Raw genomic sequence first — 18,231 nt, 5'->3', positions numbered from 1 at the left:
TATAAATATTCCATGCCTCTTCTCCTTGTTTTAACAACCACAGTAGGACCTTGGTGTGCATGACTGAGCTGAACAGTTGTGATTATTCCACTCTGTGGCCAAGTGTCCTTATGCACACACTGTGTGGTTTCAGTGCCTCTTCAGCACTAACTTGACCGCATAAGCATGCTTAATTGCAAACATTAGCCTTACTCCTTCACTTGATCACATACAGTAAAAGAAATCAGTGTGAATGCAACCTCGTTCTTTCCTGACAGGATTGCACAACGGGCAAACCCGGGCACTAAAGTTTACAATAAGTAATACAGTTGACTTCCCTTTTACACGTTTTAATTATTCCATCAAGTTCCCCATTTTTTACGACTGGGCTCTCAGCAACATCTCCAGCAGCTTCTTCCGCAGTCACTTGCTTCAGGAATCCTTCTCGGAACTCTGTCATTCTTTCCCTTAGCTCCCTGAGCTGAGGTCTGGGCTACCATCTGAATCAGAGGGGAGAAACTACATGCTAGGCAGATTTTATTTCAAGTTTATTTAGACTTAATAAAGTAGAACCCCAGCAAAGGAATTTGGTTTTTACCTTTTGAATTGTGTGAAGTTCTTGAGGGGCCCTGTGAGAAGGGAAACTGAGGCAAGGCGCTGCAGAGCCATGCTTTGCCTGCAAGGAGTGCTACATTTGCATTCTGGTAGCACCTGGATCAGGGCTAGGCACTGTACAAATACAGAACAAAGAGCTAGCCCTTGCCCCAAAGAGTGTATGTGAGATGACGAGGGCCTGGACGAGAGTTTTAGCTGAGTGGATGGAGAGGAAGGATGGGATCTTAGAGATGTCATGCAGGAAGAAGTGGTGAGATTTAGGCTATGTCTGCACTACCGCTTATGTCACCACAACTTACGTTGCTCAGGGGTGTGACTATTCCACCCCCCCCCCCAAGCGACTTAAGTCACGCTGACATAAGCGTAGTGTGCATAGTGTTGGCGGGAGAACTTCTCCCGCCAATGTAGCTTCTGCCGCTCGCGGGGCTGGTTTTTCTAACTCGATGGAGCTTTCTCCCATCGGCACAGAGCGTCTTCACCACACGCGCTGCAGCGGTGCAGGGGAACCAGCATCGGCGGTGCATGACTCCTCCATGTGGGGAGGCTGTGAGCCCCCGGACGGTGGCCCCGCCCTGAGGCCCGCCCTTGCTCAGCCTCCTCCCCTGAAAGCTCCGCCCAGGCTCCGTCCCCGGCCCTGCGAGGCCCCCCCCCAGCCATTTGTGCCTCTTCGCCCCATCCGCGAGGACCCCCTGCCTGCCGCTTGTGCTAATTTGCTGCCTCCCTCAGGCCCCCACAACCCACCTGCCGGTCAGCCAGCTGAGCCAGCTGGCCGGCCACTCACCCGCCCGTCGGCCAGCCAGCTGCTCGCACATGCCTCTTCACCTCCACCCATGCAGGCGGAGTGGGGACAGGACGAGGCAGGGCCTGGAAGAAAGAGGACGAGTGGGACCAGGGCCTCGGGGCAGAGCACGGGTGGGGCCACAGCCAGGGCGCCCACCCTTTCGGCGGCAGCATGCGCCGAAGGTGGCAGGCAGGCTGATTGGGGCAACTTAGCCTCCCCTGGCCTCTTATACCCGCCGCCTGTGTGTACCCGAGCGCTGTAAGTGTAGACAGGCCCTTCGAGATGGCTGGGCCTGAAGGCCGAGGGAGAGGGCCAAGTAGAAGACCCCATGCGTGCGTTACAGGGAAGGCTGTGATTCTCCCACAGATTCCGTGGCTTTCCACAACCTCCGTGGCTTCCACCGCGGCTGGTGTGGCTGACTGCACAGGCACCCCGTGGCCAGCCGCACCGGCTGCTGTTGGCGCAATCCGGGGCCAGCTGCTCGGCCGGTCCCTAGGGCCAGCCACACTGGCCACTCCTCGGGAGGCCCCGGGCAGCTGGCTCTGGGGATTGCGTGAGCAGCCGCCGGTGCGGCTGGCTCCAGGGAGTGTTCAAGCAGCGGTCCTGGGGCGCCCTGGGGACCGCCCAAGCAACAGCGGTCCCGAGGTGGCCGGAGCAGCATCCCCAGAGGTGCCTGGAAGCTGTCTGGAGAGTGATTCCCCAGGGAACAGCAGCCGGGGGCAGTCAACCCTCAGCACTGAAGGGGGGCCACCCGGAGCAGCAGCTCCCCAGAAATAGAGATTTAATCAGGGGTATTTTTGGTAAAAGTCATGGATAGGTCACAGGCCATGAATCTTTATTTATTGCCAGTGACCTGTCCATGACTTTTACCAAAAATACCTGTGACTAAATCTTAGCCTTAGTTATGGGGCTGAGTGACACTCAGGCTGCTGTCCATGGTGCTGGAGAAAGAAGGGAGTGGACAGGGTTTAGGGTGGGAAAGATGAAGAGCTCCATTTTGGCTCTGTGGAGCTTTTGTTTGGAAGCAGTTTGGGATGTATTTTCCTCTCTACTTCCTGCAGCTTTCCCCTGCATGCTAAGAGCCTGAAAAGCAGGGAAATTGAATGTCAGGGACTCAAATTCCTGCAAGCTGCGATGGATGCGTAGCAAAGTGATGGTGCTGGAGTTGTCCCCAGGGGCATAACTTCCATTGCCTGAGAGCAGAATCAGGCCACACGCCCCTGCATCTTCCTCCTGGTCACCTGTTGGATGTGGAACCCAGGGACATCCCAGACACTGTTTCTGCCACGAGTCCGGCAGATTTGTATTGATCCGACATTTTCGATCTGCTTTGTGTTTTTTCAGGTTAACTGGTGGTAGTATGACTGCCCTGGGGCTAACTGGCCTGGCACAAGTCTTTCCAAACTGCCTTCAGCTGGAAGAAATAGAGTAAGTGACCCGCGTTATTGGGGGCGAGCGATGCTTTTAAAATCAGCTGAGAATTATTCATGGGGGATATTAACCAGGCAAACTGATTTGCAGCTTGCAAGACAATCGACTGAAGGACCAAGACATGGGGAAGATGATTGAAATGCTTTCCAGAGTGGAAAAGTTAAAGATGATTGAGTAAGTAAGAGATTTAATGATGTAAGCCCATTGCAAATATCATCTCTGAAGAAGCAAATCATCCCGTCAAAGGGTCAAGTAGTTTAGGGTCAACATGAGGTCAGGAAGTAATGCTGGCAGTCCCTGGGGTCAGTCAGGGGCACAAATTTTTCACAGGGAGGTGGGCAGTCCAACTTGCAGCCCTTGGGATGATTTTGTCCAGCCCCCAACTGTGTCTGCCCTCACTTGTAGCAGACCTGCTCTGCAAAATGGTGTTCTCTGCACAGTGGGACTTTACCATTACAATACGTTCGAGGTCACACCACATGGAGCACGCCATTTTGTAGAGCACATATTCCTGGGTGTGGCCTGCGGAAGTGCCTCAAACCAGCCTCTGGCCCACATCACTGAAAAGATTGGACCACAGATCTTCAAATTCCACCCAAATACCCCTACATCAAGGAGCCCAATGACTTCAATTAAAGCAAAGCATTTTAGTTCTCAGGAGACTAAACTGTTGTGTGCCACTGGGGAACAGGAAAGGCCGAGACACAGTCAATGCCTGAGGCCCCTTCCATTAACCATTAGAACAAGCTACCAAAGGAAACAGTGAATTCAAGAGGAGTTTTGAAGTCTCTAGATCAAAACTGGTTGCCTTCCAAGAAGATCTGCTTTAGTCAAACACAAGCTACTGGGCTCAGAATGGGAGTAACAGGATGAAATTTGATGGGAATAATCTGATAGTCCCTCCTGGTTTTAATATCTAGGAAGCTATGTACAATTAGATTTCATTAAAAAAGAAAATAATCCCCAGCCTCAAGATTTTACTAAACCTAATATGAATAAAAATGTTTTCTTGGGATGTACTTGTGTATGCAAACATGGTGAGGGGGAAGAAGGATCGGAGTCAAACATGCCTCTGCCAGTCTGGAAAGTGGAAACCCTGATACAACAGCATTGGCCTCATAATGCACAAGTGCCTTCAGTGAAACAAGTTTTCAACTGAAAAAAGAAGAGAGTGAAAATTATCAAATAGACCAAGCTAATTTTAGGGCCTGTTCCTTCAAACTCTTACACGTGTGCATAACTTTACTCATGAGCAATTCCACTGATGTCAGTTGGAGTCATTTTATGCCCATGCAAAAGTGTTTGCAAGATCAGGGTCTTATGTTCTAAGTTGAGTGAAGTCCAAAACTTAAATAAGCAGCATAAATAAAGTAAATGATATTTTAAAAAAATCCTTTGAGTTTTACTAGTTAGGTTTACTAGTTACAGGTTAGATTTTTTTAAGCATAAGATTTTTATCTTGACTGTATTACTTTAAAGTGCTGTACTTACATCTGTTATTTTGCTGCAGCAGACTATGAAAAATGTACTGTATGTATTAAATATTTTATCATAAATTCCTATGATATTGCAGCTGTATCACCTACATTATTAATAAGTGTTTTGTTTAGCAGAAAATGGTGCATAACTATTTTACTATCCTATAGATCTATCAAGTGTCCCTGATTCTGAACTAAGGGGCAGCAGTTGCATTTGAAAGAGTCCATAAAATAGAATTGAATTGCTGTCACGGTGCCTTCCCCATTCTGAACTCTAGGGTACAGATGTGGGGACCTGCATGAAAAACCCCCTAAGCTTATTTTTACCAGCTTAGGTTAAAACTTCCCCAAGGTACAAACTATTTTACCTTTTGCCCTTGGACTTTATTGCTGCCACCACCAAGCGTCTAACAAATATATAACAGGGAAAGAGCCCGCTTGGAAACGTCTTTCCCCCAAAAAATCCTCTCAAACCCTACACCCCCTTTCCTGGGGAAGGCTTGATAAAAATCCTTACCAATTTGCATAGGTGAACACAGACCCAAACCCTTGGATCTTAAGAACAATGAAAAAGCAATCAGGTTCTTAAAAGAAGAATTTTAATTGAAGAAAAAGTAAAAGAATCACCTCTGTAAAATCAGGAGGGTAATCAGATTCAGGGTAATCAGATTCAAAACATAGAGAATCCCTCTCGGCAAAACCTTAAGTTACAAAAAGACACAAAAACAGGAATGTACATTCCATTCAGCACAGCTTATCTAACGAGATTGCTTATTAACCCTTTACAGGAGTTCTGACCTGCATTCCTGCTCTGGTCCTGGCAAAGGCAACACACAGACAGAGAGAGCCTTTGTTTCTCTCCTCCCCTCCAGCTTTGAAAGTCTCTTGTCTCCTCATTGGTCATTTTGGTCAGGTGCCAGTGAGGTTATCCTAGGTTCTTAACCCTTTACAGGTGAAAGGGGTTTTCCTCTGGCCAGGAGGGATTTAAAGGTGTTTACCCTTCCCTTTATATTTATGACAATTGCAAACAGACAGAAATGTCTGTTGGCTGAAAACAAACAGTATAGTTTAAATGGTCAACAAATCCATTAGATGTGCGTGTGTGCATGTGTGTGTGTGTTTGTGTTGAGAAGCAGTGATTGTGTATTAAATAAAAGAGACTTACTATCAAATACAAGCAGCTGATATTGTGATGCTCTATTATCCACAGTTTAAGCCATAATGATATTTCGGTGAAGTCTGTTCTTACTTTGGCGAAGGAAGCCACTACTTGTCCAAATGTTACTGAACTACATATAAGGTATTGGTAATATATGCTATGGAAATATACACTTTATTTCTCTAACTGTTGACTTTAAAAATTGACTTCTCTTTTCAGTAGAATTGCTCCTTAATAAAGATTGGTGCAAATTGAGTTCCAGTCTCTCGTCTTATTGACAAGTTGAAACATGGAGTTTGATTCAGTTACATTATACAATATGGAATTATTAAGGCATTGATTTTTACATGTTCATTTCACACATTGATTTTTCAATGTAAAATGTATATGTAACTGTTGCGGTTTAAATACAAGACAGGACAAGCTTTAAGCAAGCAAGCAGGCTGGTCTGCCGACGGGCTGGTCCGCCTGTCAGCTTTTCCACCCTCTCCTTTATTTCTCTCTCTCCTCCCGCGCATTACATATTTTAATAGATAAAAGGAATATATTGGCTTTGTATAATATTTTTATTTACTAATTTTTATTTATTGTATTTTTTGTTTTTGGGCCTTGAGCCCAGTTTTGGGAGGCTTTTTATGGTTTATGCTATTTGGGCGAGATTTTAAGGTTCATGCCCTTAGGAGGAGCCGTGTGTGCACTGCTCCTACACAACACTCCAGGTGTGCCCTGGATGTTGCCAAGTGCATGAACTTTGCATGAATGCTACATGTAACATAATTTAAACTCTGTTTTTAAAACATGCAATATCTACACGGTGAGATGCCTTGTCTGTGCAAATGAGTTATAAACCAGCGAAAAGCAACTGGAAAAGCAACACTTTGCATTGCTGTGCACTTGATATGTCTTTGAACAATGGTTTTGATATTATCATATGTCCAAGATATTGGGTAAAGTGGAGACTTAAATTACAGATCTTACAACTAGTTCACATCCACGTGTAAACTCCAGGAGCCAGATTAATCCCTAGTATAGCTCTAATGAAGTCATGTTGGACGCAGTTTGCTTTTTTCCAAGTTTCTCCACGCAATACACGTGAGACTGAATCACTGCTGACCCTTCTTATAACATGTCTTGCAGAAAACATTTGTAAAAAGTAAAGGAGTACTTGTGGCACCTTAGAGACTAACCAATTTATTTGAGCATGAGCTTTCGTGAGCTACAGCTCACTTCATCGGATGCATACTGTTCCGATGAAGTGAGCTGTAGCTCACGAAAGCTTATGCTCAAATAAATTGGTTAGTCTCTAAGGTGCCACAAGTACTCCTTTTCTTTTTGCGAATACAGACTAACACGGCTGTTACTCTGAAAACATTTGTGTTATTTTGCTCCATGCCACGGCTGGACAAAGGGCCAAATTGCTGCCGTAAATTGTGGCATTTTGGATCAATCAGTGGAATGATCTCCTATTTTCATGAGAGATGTATCTAGAGAAGGGGAACCCCAAGAAGCAGTCTGCCTAAGCTTCCGGCCAGCTTTGCTGAGACCAGTGATTCTTTTGATTAACATCCACTGCAATATTCCCTTTTGCTTCACAAGCTTAAGAGCTCTGAGAGCAGCACGTTTCTAAGGCTTGATTCAGCCCCACTGAATTGAATGGGAGCTTTGCCGTCCATTTCAAGGAGAGCAGACCCAGGCCCCTATTGAGCATTGCTGCATAAGAAGTTTAATCTTTTAGCATTTAACCTAATAGTGTGTTGTATTTTGCTTGCAGGAAGGACACTATCATGATATATTTTTCTGGCCAGTCCAGAAAAGTCCCAAGGTGAGAAATTGATCTTGGAGTTGTGAGTATTTAAGGGAATTCTGATTCAAATAATAGTCATTTCTACCATGGACACTGGTGACTGCTGGCTCCAGAAATGGCAGGAGCGGATTTACCATTAAACAAACCGTGCGGTGGCACGGGGCCCCCAGTGACAGGGGGGCCCCAAAATGCAGAACAAATATCATAGAATCATAGAATATCAGGGTTGGAAGGGACCTCAGGAGGTCATCTAGTCCAACCCCCTGCTCAAAGCAGGACCAATCCCCAACGAATATCTGACAACCTGCCCCCGAGTCCTGGCCAGCAGTGCAGCAGGGCTTAGGCAGGCAGGCTGCCTGCATGCCGTGGCCGGTGGCCCCACACCGCTCCCAGAAGTGGCTGGCTGCTGGCACGTCTCTGCACGCCCCTGGTGGGGGAGACCCGCTGTTCCCTTCCCCTCAAGGGACATGCAGAGACATGCCAGCAGCAGGGCTAAGGCGGCTCCCTGCCCTCTCTGCCTCCCTCCCTCCCTCTGCACCACTTCGCTCCCAGAAGTGGCCAGCATGTTCCTGTGGCCCCTGGGGGGAGTGTCTCCACACGCTGCCCCCACCCCGAGCACCGACTCTGCAGCTCCCATTGGCCGGAAACTGTGCTTTGGGAGCTGTCCCGCCCAAGGTAAGCGCCACCCCCCTTACCCCTCTCCCGCATCCCAACCCCCTGCCCCAGCCCAGAGCCTGCACCCCACACCCAAACTTCATCCCAGAGCCCACCCCCCGAACCCCTCCTGCACCCCAACCATCTGCCCCAATCAAGGTGCCTCACTTTATTTTCATTTTCTTCCCATTACTTATAATATAGGAGGAGGATGAAGAAAAAAAGAATGAAAAATGGGGGAGAGATCAGAGAGAATGTTCTTTTTCTTGGCTGGGTCCCGAGGGGGGGGACTGAAAATGAAGTTGTGCACAGGGCCACACTACCTCTAAATCCACCACTGAGAAATGGGACATAATTCCCCTGCACCCCGTGCAGTCATTTACACCTGTGAAAAGGGAATGTAAAACTGTTAATCCAGAATGGTAGCATTTTGCATGGGAGTAAATGACAGTAGAGGTTGCAAGGCAATTCTGAATCCTGGCCATGTTGATTTTTTCTTTAGGGGGTGGGGGCATAAATAGGGTGCAACACGTCTTGCACCTTGCTTGGTTGCCTCTTTTCATGCCTCTGTGTATGCGTGGGGACAGCATGGATTTAGCCCTAGGTCAGTAAATACCAAGCGAAATATGAGTCCTTGTTTTTCTCTTAGAGATCAGTCTGAAAATGCCCCAGCTGGAAAGCAACCTTTCATCACATGCTGCGCTCTGTAGTTGAACGTTTTCATTTGCAACGAGCAATCCTTAGCCTCCTAACTCCCATGCAGCCGCACTACGGCAACGCTGGGCCAGAGAACTGAATCCTGGAAAGAGACTCAAGCTACATCTACACTGCAGCTGGGGTAGACATACGTGCATTAGCTTTGATCGCGCTAGCATCCTAAAAATAGCAATGTAGCCACGATGGTGTGGGTGGTGGGAGGCATGGGCTAAGTATAAGCCTATCTGTGACTCTAGGTATGCACTCAGAACGGCTAACCCGTCCTGCTGCCCATGCCACTGCAGCCATACTGCTGTTAGTACATTAACTCGATCAACGCTAGCACAAGTTCGCCTACCCAAGCTGGGAATTACACCCCCCGCTGCAGTGTAAATGTACCCTCAGTGACTTCTTCCAACAAAGCTTTATTCCTTCCCTGTGCATACTGTATCCCACAGTGCAGCTGGAAAATATTCTCAACAGCGCAAATGTCTCATGATGGAGTTTCAAAGGCCGGTAAATATTTTGTTTCTTTGCAGATCACCAAATCTGAGGAGAAGGGAACATAAAAAGGAAAATGCTACTCAAATAAGAACTATGAAGTTACGGTAAAAGAAATATACTTAAAAAGTCTATGGGTGAATAGAGATCTTCCTGTGAGAGGTTGCACAGATGGGCAAAGTAACAGCCACCTTAGTCCTTAAAGGCAGAGGATATTACTATTGAAAAATGGTTTGAAATAGGGCTGGATAAATGGTTAGGAATTAAAAGTATCCCAGCCTGTCCAAATGAGGGCCCCAGCAGACATGGTTTGACAATGTTCCATTGTGACATCACATGTTGTTGTGGGAAAGTTTGCGTCACAATGTCACCGTGCCGTGACACCAGCCCAGCAGAGCCTGCACTTGTGGCAGGAAAGGGCTGTGCGCACTGGGAAGCCACCGACTTTCTTCCCCTCGCCTCCACGTGATGATGGGAGATGGACTCTCAGAGCACTGTGGTCATCATGGCTGGCATAAAAAGATAAAGAGGAGAATGGATGGCATGTGTAAAGAAGGTAGCCTGGGGATTATATCTGCCCTTTCTCACAATACAAGAACTAGGGGACGGACGTTCCATGAAATTGAATGGCAGCAAATTTTAACCTGATGAAAAGAAAGACTCTTTAACACAGCATACAATTAGCCTGTGGAATTCCCTGCCACTATCTATAACTGAGGGGACAAGAGCTTAGTAGGAGTAAAAATGGATTGGATAGTTATAAGGATAATGAGAGCATCCATATTTACAACAGTAAGGATTTTTTTAAACAAGCTTTGCGCAGGGGAGAAAAACCCTCCTGCATCAGAGCAAAAGCCACCTTCTAACTGCAGGGGTTATGAAGAAAATTTCCCTAGGAGTTGGCTATTGCATAAAGACCTACTTCACAGTTTCTTGCTACTTTCTCTGTAGGAGCTGGTGCTGGCCACTATCAGAGACAGGGTACCACATTAGGTGGACCATGGGTCTGACCTGCCATGTTCATTCCTATTAATCCAGCATGTTTCACCAGCACTAAATTCAGGGGGCAGCAGTGTTACAAAAATGACACTGATTGGCCAGCAGATGGCAAGCTCGACCTGGATCAGGAAGCCAAAACTGGAGTCCATGGCAGTAACAGACAGCACTTTATTCCAAGTGTCTTTGCTGGTTCCCTAGCCCAGTTGTGTCCTAGCACCACCCTGCTGTAAGTTAGACGGCTGGAAGTGAGTGTGTCTGTGAATCTGGACTCCTGGGTTCTATATCACCTGCTTGGCAATTAACTCCCTGAGTGACTTTGGCAAAATCATTTACTTCCCTGTGCCTCTTTTTCCCCATTTGTAAACTGGGGATGATAAATCATAGCGGTGGGTGTGAGACAACGATATAATAACATTTTCTCTCCTGTAGCACTTTGCCTTTAAAGATTCCCGAGTACTTTACAGAAGGATTATGACCACTTTATAGGGAGAAAAACAACTGATCTTCTTTCTCCCAGTCCTGTACCCCATCCACTGAGCCCCTCTGCCTGACTACACTATTCCAAATGTGAATTGCCTCTGGGTCGAGAGAGGGCTAATTCCTAGAAGGGCCCATGAAGGGAGTTGAAATCAGTTCCCAGTTCAGTCTGCTATTCTTGTCATTTAATCCAATCTTTCTGTTCTTAGAAATGTATTTAAATGTCCACGGGTTGACTGAGGCCCTCAGCTGAAAGATTGCACACAAGTCATATTAATGATGATGAGTCTGACCTCCTTTGTAAAACACTTTGAGATCTATGGATGAAAAGTGCTTGGTATTCTAATTGTTATTAAACATTAAATGCAGGGGGATTTATTGTTTTATTATTCTTTAAGAACAATTGGAGATAGAGCTGGGTAAGTGGTTCAAATACAAAAATCCCAGCCTGCCTAAACCAATGACCCCAAGTCATTGTGAGCGAGCTCAGCAGACATGGGTTTACGGTGTTCTGTTGTGATGTCACGTTGTCGTGGGGAAGTTTGTATCACGATGTCATCATGCCATGACACTAGCTCAGCAGAGCTGCACTTGTGGCAGGAGAGGGCTAGGCGCGCACTGGGAAGCAGCCAGCCTGCTTCCCCTCACCTCCATATGGCGACGTGAGATGGAGTCGCAGAGCATTAGGGTCAGTGTGGCTGGTGTCGGATGATAAAGGTACACAGAATAATAGACGGCATAGAGAACATAGCTCAGGCACTTATGTTCACCCTCTCGTATTACAAGGACAAGGGGATAGTCAGTGAAGTTGAAAGAGAGAAAATTTAAAACTGATGAAAGGAAGTACTTTTTCTCAAAACTTACACATAGCCTTCTGCTCTGTGCCTCAGTTTCTCCATTTGTAAAATGGGAAGGATAATGATTACCCACATCACAGGGGGAATTGTGTGACTTTGTTATATAATAGTAGTTTGAACTCACGTAGCATTTTTCCTATGAGGATCTCAAAGACTTGTACAAAAGTATTCTCATTATGTAGAGGAACTGAGGCACAGAGAGGTCAAGTGACTTGCCCATGCTCACATAACTGTCAGAGGCAGAGCTAAGAATAAAACTCAACTCTCCTGACTCACAAGCCGGTAGCCGATCCCTCTGCCTGTTTATATTCATTCAAAAGGGGGAATTCTCGATGGATCTAGAGAGGGATGGATGCTAGAAGTGCCTGTTGACAGTTGATATCAGCCCCTTGTTCTGTCTCTGCTCAGCTCATTTAATCTCATCTTCCTGTTCATAGAACTATGTCTGAGTTTCCATGGGTTAATTGAGATCCTCAGAGAACAGGTTCCACACAAAGGCAAAGCAGCCATCGTATTAATCATTACATTCAGAGGGATTGTTTGTTGTTTTATTATTCTTTAAGACCGATTAGAAATGGAGGTGGGTGACTGATTAAAATATAAAAATCCCAGGCTGTCCAAACCCGTCGCCCCCAGTTACTGTGAGCTGGGCTCACCTGATGTGGTTTTACAATGGTCCATTGTGCTGTCATGTTGTCACGGGGAAGTTTGTATCACAATGTTGTCGTGCCATGCACTTGCCCAGCAGACCCTTCACTTGTGGCAGGAGAGGGCTGTGAGCACTGGGAAGCAGCCAGCCTGCTTCCCCTCACCTCCATGGGATGGTGGGCGTTGGAATCACAGAATCGGCTGGTATCAGGTGATAAAGATACACAGGGTAATGAACAGTACAGAGAAGACATATCGGGGCACTTTGTCTATTCAATCCTATCTAGGGTCCTATCACTCATCACCGTAATATCTGAGTGTTGCTATCAGTCACTCTTTCTCATCATCGGTATTATTATAATTAAGTATTTATATTCTGGTAGCCCCCCAAAGCCCCAGTTAGGATCAGGGCCCCATGTGCTGGGCACCATAAACCTCCCTAGAAGAGACTATCCCTGCCAAGAAGGAATCACAGTCTAGAGGCCTAAACTGCTGCTGTGTCTGCTGAAAACAAAGATTATGTTCCAAAAACCATTTTGTTTTGATCAAAGAATCTAATTTGAGTTTTTCTACTGCTCCCTCCCTCTCAACGTGGCTTTTAAAGTAAACAGCTACCTCCTCTTTCCAAGGCCTCCTGCCTAGGATTCAGAAAGAGAAGTCACTTTTCTCCTAATATGGGAACACAGGCACGGAAAATGAAGTTGAAATGAAGCAAATTTAAACCGCATAAAAGCGAAGGCTTTTTCTCACAACCTACAGTTAGTGTTGCTCTGTGCCTCAGTTTCCCCCACTCGTAAAATGGGAATGATAATGCTTCCCTTCGTTGTAGGGAGGATGGTGAAACTTTGCTATGCAATAAAATTTTGCACTCTCATAGCACTTGTAAACAAAGGCTCTCAGAGCTCCTTACAGTCTTATCCTCATTTTACAACTAGAGAAACTGAGGCACAAGAGGAGTGAAGTGGCTTGCCCGAGGTCACCCAGACCCATCACTGGCAGAGCCGGGAACAGAATCCAGATCTGATGACTCCCAGTCTGCTCCCCCATCCACTGGCCCTCTCTGCATTTATCCCAGATGTGAATTCTCCCTAAATCTCGAGAGGGATGCGAGAACTGTCAGCACTCTGATATCAGCCTCCTGCTCTGTCTGTCTCTTCGCCGCTCATTTACTCTAATCTTCCTCTCCGTAGATTACAGAACTGCAGCCTCAATTCACAACATGCAGTGGAGATTGCTGCTCTTCTCAGGGACTGCGCCCACTTCTTGGAAGTGGAGTAAGTACATCAGGAAAGATCCTGTTTCTTTCTAAGGGTCCCTTCTCATGTTGATCTTGCAGCAGGTGGGATGGGAGAGGGAGAAATCATGTCAAATCACCAACCTAGTCTGTGTTCCTCACCCCAGGGGGGGAAGGCTCACCATGTTGAGCTGAGTTTAGGCATGCTGGGATTTTCGAAGAGATTCGGTGGGAGTTGGGTGCCTAAACCCCAGCTTCTGGCTCTGCGGGAATGTAACCAGAGACACCTATTTTAAAATAGCATTGTTGGCCACGCTCTGCTGGGGAGGCAAATGCATGTGCCAGGGCCCCCGGGGAACAGCGCTGCTCTGGAGTAGCTCTGGAAGGCATTTATAGAGTCAGAGAAGGATCCATTGTGATGGTCTGCTCTGACCACCTGTATAACGTAGGCCATAGGATGTCCCTGCCTTAATTCCTGTTTGAACTAGAGCACGTCTGTTAGATGCTTGAGGAGACGCATGTCCCGGGACTCTTGGGCACAGAGGGCAGATATGCCTGTTGCACTGCCCTTATGCCCCTCCAAGGCCATCCACCTCTGCTATATGGTCTGGACAGGTAGGGCCATGGCCGCACTCTTTGCCCTCCCCCATTGCGGGGACTAGCAGCTACTGCCCCCCTCCCCCCTTTTTTTTGCACAGGCAGGGTCTGACTGTACAGATTTCATTGTAACCTGCTTGCAATAGGAAACTCAGGGAAATCTAATGTCTCTGGCAAGGTGATTCTCCAGCCCAGCTCAGCACCACAGATTTAGATTCGCCCCCAACCCCAGCTCTCCCATTGCCTGGCTGGGATTAGGGTTAGAGGGTCTTTCTTACCCTGTGTTTTCCCCCTCCCATCAGGACTGCAGTCACCCGTTGACGTGGTTCTTCTGTGGCTCGCATTCCCTCCCCAAATGCTTTAATGTAGGATTCTTGTTGGGGCTGGAGGACACACGGAAGCAATGTGGAGCAGAGAGTGGACTCACTGAGGGGAGAGCTTCCCCCGTGAGGTCGCTTCATGTAGGAACTAGAGCAAGGAGAACGTTTTTGTCCGAAACAATTTTTTTTGGGGGGGGGGGGGAGGAGGGGGAATGCAGGTTCGGAAACAGTGGGATATTTTGAGAATTCATGTGGTTTTTGCCAAATTGTTTTGGTTAAAAAAACAAACCTACAATTAAAAAAAAATCAAAACATTTTGTTTCAAAGTTTTCAAAACAAAACATTTTGAGTTCTAGGTTTGAAATGACTTGGTGTTTCAAAATGTCCTTTACTTTTATTTTAAAAGAAAACAGTCAAAATGGTTGAAATGAAATGTTTCCTTGAACCCAACCAGAACCGTTTTTTGAACTTTTCAATTTTCTGAAAATTAAAAAAAAAAAAAAGTTTTGGTTCGACCTGAAACCATTTTGTTTTAGGTTTTTGTTTTCGGAATTGCCAGTAAACTGAAAGATCCATTTGCCCAGTTCTACTGGGGCCAAGCAGGGGAGTTAGGTGCAGGAGAGGAAAGAAGGCCAAGAAAGAAAAGCAACAAGAGGAGGAGCGTGGAGTAGGAGGATGAGATTCTGGTGTCATTTACATTGTTCAAAATGAACCTCTTTAATGGGAAAAATCCCTCAGTTTATCAGGTAACCAACTCGGTGATGAAGGCTGCAGAGAGCTGGTGGAGAGTCTCCCCAAAGTACATATTTCCGAACGGTTGAAGTAAGTATTGCCTTACACCCCCCGAATTACCCTGTGATGAAGTTGATGGCTGTTGTACATAGAAGCTGACACCCACATAGGAGTATGGGTGGAATACTGAGTCAGGAGGAAGCCAATCAAGCCTCTCTTGGGGCTTGTCTACCCTTGCAAGTTTTGGTGACAAAACTTGCAAGAGATGTACCCCCAAAACTTGTGAGACGTACCCCCATACAGAGGAGCAGCCAAAGGCCCAGGAACCTCTGAAATCTTAGGTAGCTCACATGCTTCTAACATTGCATTCGGAAGTGGAGTCTCATCCTTTCGGAATACAGAAGTTCAGCATCAAATGCCTTGTCCCCAAGAATACTGGGTCCAGCTGTTTTCATCCCGACCATTTAAAAAAATTAAATGTTAGAATGTGCATGGTGTCCCCCCCCCGTCCCCCTCCCCAGCAGTGAGAGCAATGTTCATCATGTCCCTCTAATGACTTCCTTCGTGGTCTGTTATTGCACACACGCTTTTCAGTCAGTAATCATTTGCTTGTCTGGTTGTTTTCTTTCTCAGTGTCAGTAACAACCAGATATCTGTGGACGGTGTTTGCTGTCTGTTGAATGCCGTGAACACCTGCTTGAATGTGGTGGAGTTTGAAGCCAGGTATGCAAAGTCAGATCAGGAAATTGTGCTCAGCTGATCTATCTCATCTGTCTAACCTGTCTCATCTAAAGGCACTTGTATAGCCCCCTTTAGCCTATCTAGTTTATCTAGCGGTACTTATATGACCCTTGTGAGCACAGTATCTGAGTGCTTCACAATCTGTATTTATCCTTACAAGCACTGAAAATATGTGGCAGGGAATATTCTTGTATTGGCAGGACATGGACTAAATGACCATCCACTTCGAATTTCTGTAGTGCTGTGTATTCCTTCATATCTAAAAGCGGTACCATTTAGCAGGAATAACCCTGCAGAATCAACAGCGGTTTTCAGGGTAAACTCCCATAACCCTTAGCAGAGAATCAGATACAGTAATCAGATTTCAGAGAGTCCGCATAAAACCCCTTTTTTGCCTCTTATACTATCAGTACCAGGGGATTTTAGACTAAACCCTGACTAAAATTCCCTACTGTAGACAAGACTCTGTGTTGTTAAGTGAGGTAACTTCAACAGGACCGTTTCCTTGATAGTGTTCCTGAACTACTCAATTGATATTGCATAATTAGACTCAAGTATAGTCATGTGAGATAGCTGGTTGTCTTGGGTAATATTTGAATTGACCTTGGAACTGCTGTCTTGGGTAATGTTTTAATTGACCTTTGAAGTGATGACTAAGTGATTTTGAGAAAACCCACAATATTATCAAGAGTAAATACAATATAACTTAGTGACAGTCAGTGAACTGGGTGTGACATTGTTTGTCATCTCTTTCTTCCACAGCCTTCATCGTCAGACTGCAATCCTGAAGTTTATAGCAGATAAAGAATTTCCTTCTACCCTTTCCAGGTACATCACATGGAAACAGACCCTTTGTTCTGTGTATCAGTCCGTGCTGATCACAAGTCAGAGCATGGCTGAAATGTTAATCCCCCCCTATCTGTTCCTTAAATGGTCCTGTTATTTACATGTTGGAATGAATCCAAACATATGATTTAGTTGATCATAAGGGTGCACTGTGTACCCTCACAGTGTCTCCCCTCTGCTGCCCAACTCACTGTAAATCTTGGTGCTTTCTCTTAGCATCCTACCCAGTTTACTTGCTCTCGCTCTCTTTCCCCACACCCTGATTATAATGTCTTACATCTCGACAACACTTTTCATCCCACAGGACCCCAAGCATAGCAGACTATGCTAAGATAAAAAGTCATCAATGTAGCAATTGTTTAACACCACACAGCTGTGCTACACAACAGAAGGGCAGGTCGAATAGTTACAAAACCAGATTCCCAGCTCTGTTCACATAGAATGGCACCAAGTTCAGCTTACTGTAAATTCTGGGGTCATCATATGCATAACTCACAAGTCAAGCTGGTCAGAAAATGAGGTGTTTGGTCTCAGAAAGTTTGGGCAAAAAAAAAATTCAAAATATTTTGATTCTGAAATGCTGCCATTTGCCTCATGAGCGTTGTAGTTCGGGTGCCTTATGCTCCTGTTCGCTATAAGTTGGGCTTCCTGGTTGGACTACATCTCCCATGATGCACCAGGGTCTCCCCTTTTTAGTGAGGGGAGACAAGTGCATCATGGCAGTTGCCCATGTTGCATCATGGGAGATACAGTCCAACTGGAGAGCCCAGCTCCTAGAGAAAAATGGGAACAAAAGATACCTGAACTGCAACTCCCATGATGCACCACAGTGGCATTTTAGAATCAAAATATTTCAGTTTTGGGGTGTTCTGTTTTTGACCAAAAAAATGGAAATTTCTCCATGCAAGACCGACATTTTTCACAAAAATCTTTGTTCAATCAAAACCCATATTTCTGCCCAAAACCAGTTTGGATGGAAAAATTTCAAACAGCCCTTCTCACAAGTATTTGGTTAACCACTGGAAGGAAGAATAGGCTAGTGCTAGACAAGTGCAGGGAAATGAGCTGGTCAGAGACAAGCTCTTTGAGGTAGATCATGGTGGCAAATCCGTGGTGGCGTTACAAACAAGGGAAAGGAATGTATATTTCCCATAATTTGTCCTGCTTTTTGCGCTGGCTTCTTGTGGAGGTGAGTGCTCCCCGTGGACTGGTTACCTATGTACGACTCCTGGAGTTCTTCTCTTCGCCTTGTCTTTTCAGAGAACAGTTCACGTTCAGATCTGATCATGTGTATTGTTACAGGGATACCTCTCGTAGTGGGGACCAGTCAGGTGGAGGTGAGAACCAGAAGTCTGTGGTCTCAAGGAAAATAAGGTAGCTTGATGCTTTTCATGGGCGTTCAGAAACCTTTGGTGTCTGCAGCTGAGAAAACTATTTCTGATGCAAGTTCAAATGGTGAATAGCATTGACAAGGCTGTTGAAAGGAAAAGTCACGTCTCATCATTTATCGTTATTATCTTGGTGTGGGGGTAAAGTCTAGGATGCACTGCAGTGGCGGCTCTGTGGTCAGTTCTTGTGCAGTCCTGCCAGAGCCCACTTTGATGTCTAGTTATGAGATCTCATTCACCAAACCAGCCTGTGGTTAGTATTTCAACCAGTGGGTCAGAGGTGGGAACTTGCTT

At 46.0% G+C, this 18,231-nt stretch overlaps 1 protein-coding gene across 4 annotated transcripts in view; it reads left to right on the top strand.

The window, feature by feature from the left end:
• Positions 1–18,231, top strand: part of NLRC5 (NLR family CARD domain containing 5) — a 92,255-nt gene that overhangs the window by 30,855 nt on the left and 43,169 nt on the right. For 3 of the 4 annotated variants that reach the window (XM_073307452.1, XM_073307453.1, XM_073307454.1), the window contains 10 exons: positions 2,720–2,803; positions 2,897–2,980; positions 5,495–5,584; positions 7,215–7,265; positions 9,137–9,205; positions 13,270–13,353; positions 14,969–15,052; positions 15,596–15,685; positions 16,466–16,531; positions 17,810–17,923. In XM_073307452.1, the coding sequence (XP_073163553.1) occupies positions 2,720–2,803; positions 2,897–2,980; positions 5,495–5,584; positions 7,215–7,265; positions 9,137–9,205; positions 13,270–13,353; positions 14,969–15,052; positions 15,596–15,685; positions 16,466–16,531; positions 17,810–17,923 (816 nt within the window). The remainder of the gene's footprint in view (positions 1–2,719; positions 2,804–2,896; positions 2,981–5,494; positions 5,585–7,214; positions 7,266–9,136; positions 9,206–13,269; positions 13,354–14,968; positions 15,053–15,595; positions 15,686–16,465; positions 16,532–17,809; positions 17,924–18,231) is intronic. The other variant, XM_073307451.1, reaches the window with a different exon arrangement.

This window comes from Lepidochelys kempii, chromosome 12 (genome assembly GCF_965140265.1).
Source record: "Lepidochelys kempii isolate rLepKem1 chromosome 12, rLepKem1.hap2, whole genome shotgun sequence".
Lineage (NCBI taxonomy): Eukaryota > Metazoa > Chordata > Testudines > Cheloniidae > Lepidochelys > Lepidochelys kempii.
This window is presented reverse-complemented; position numbering and strand designations above follow the sequence as displayed.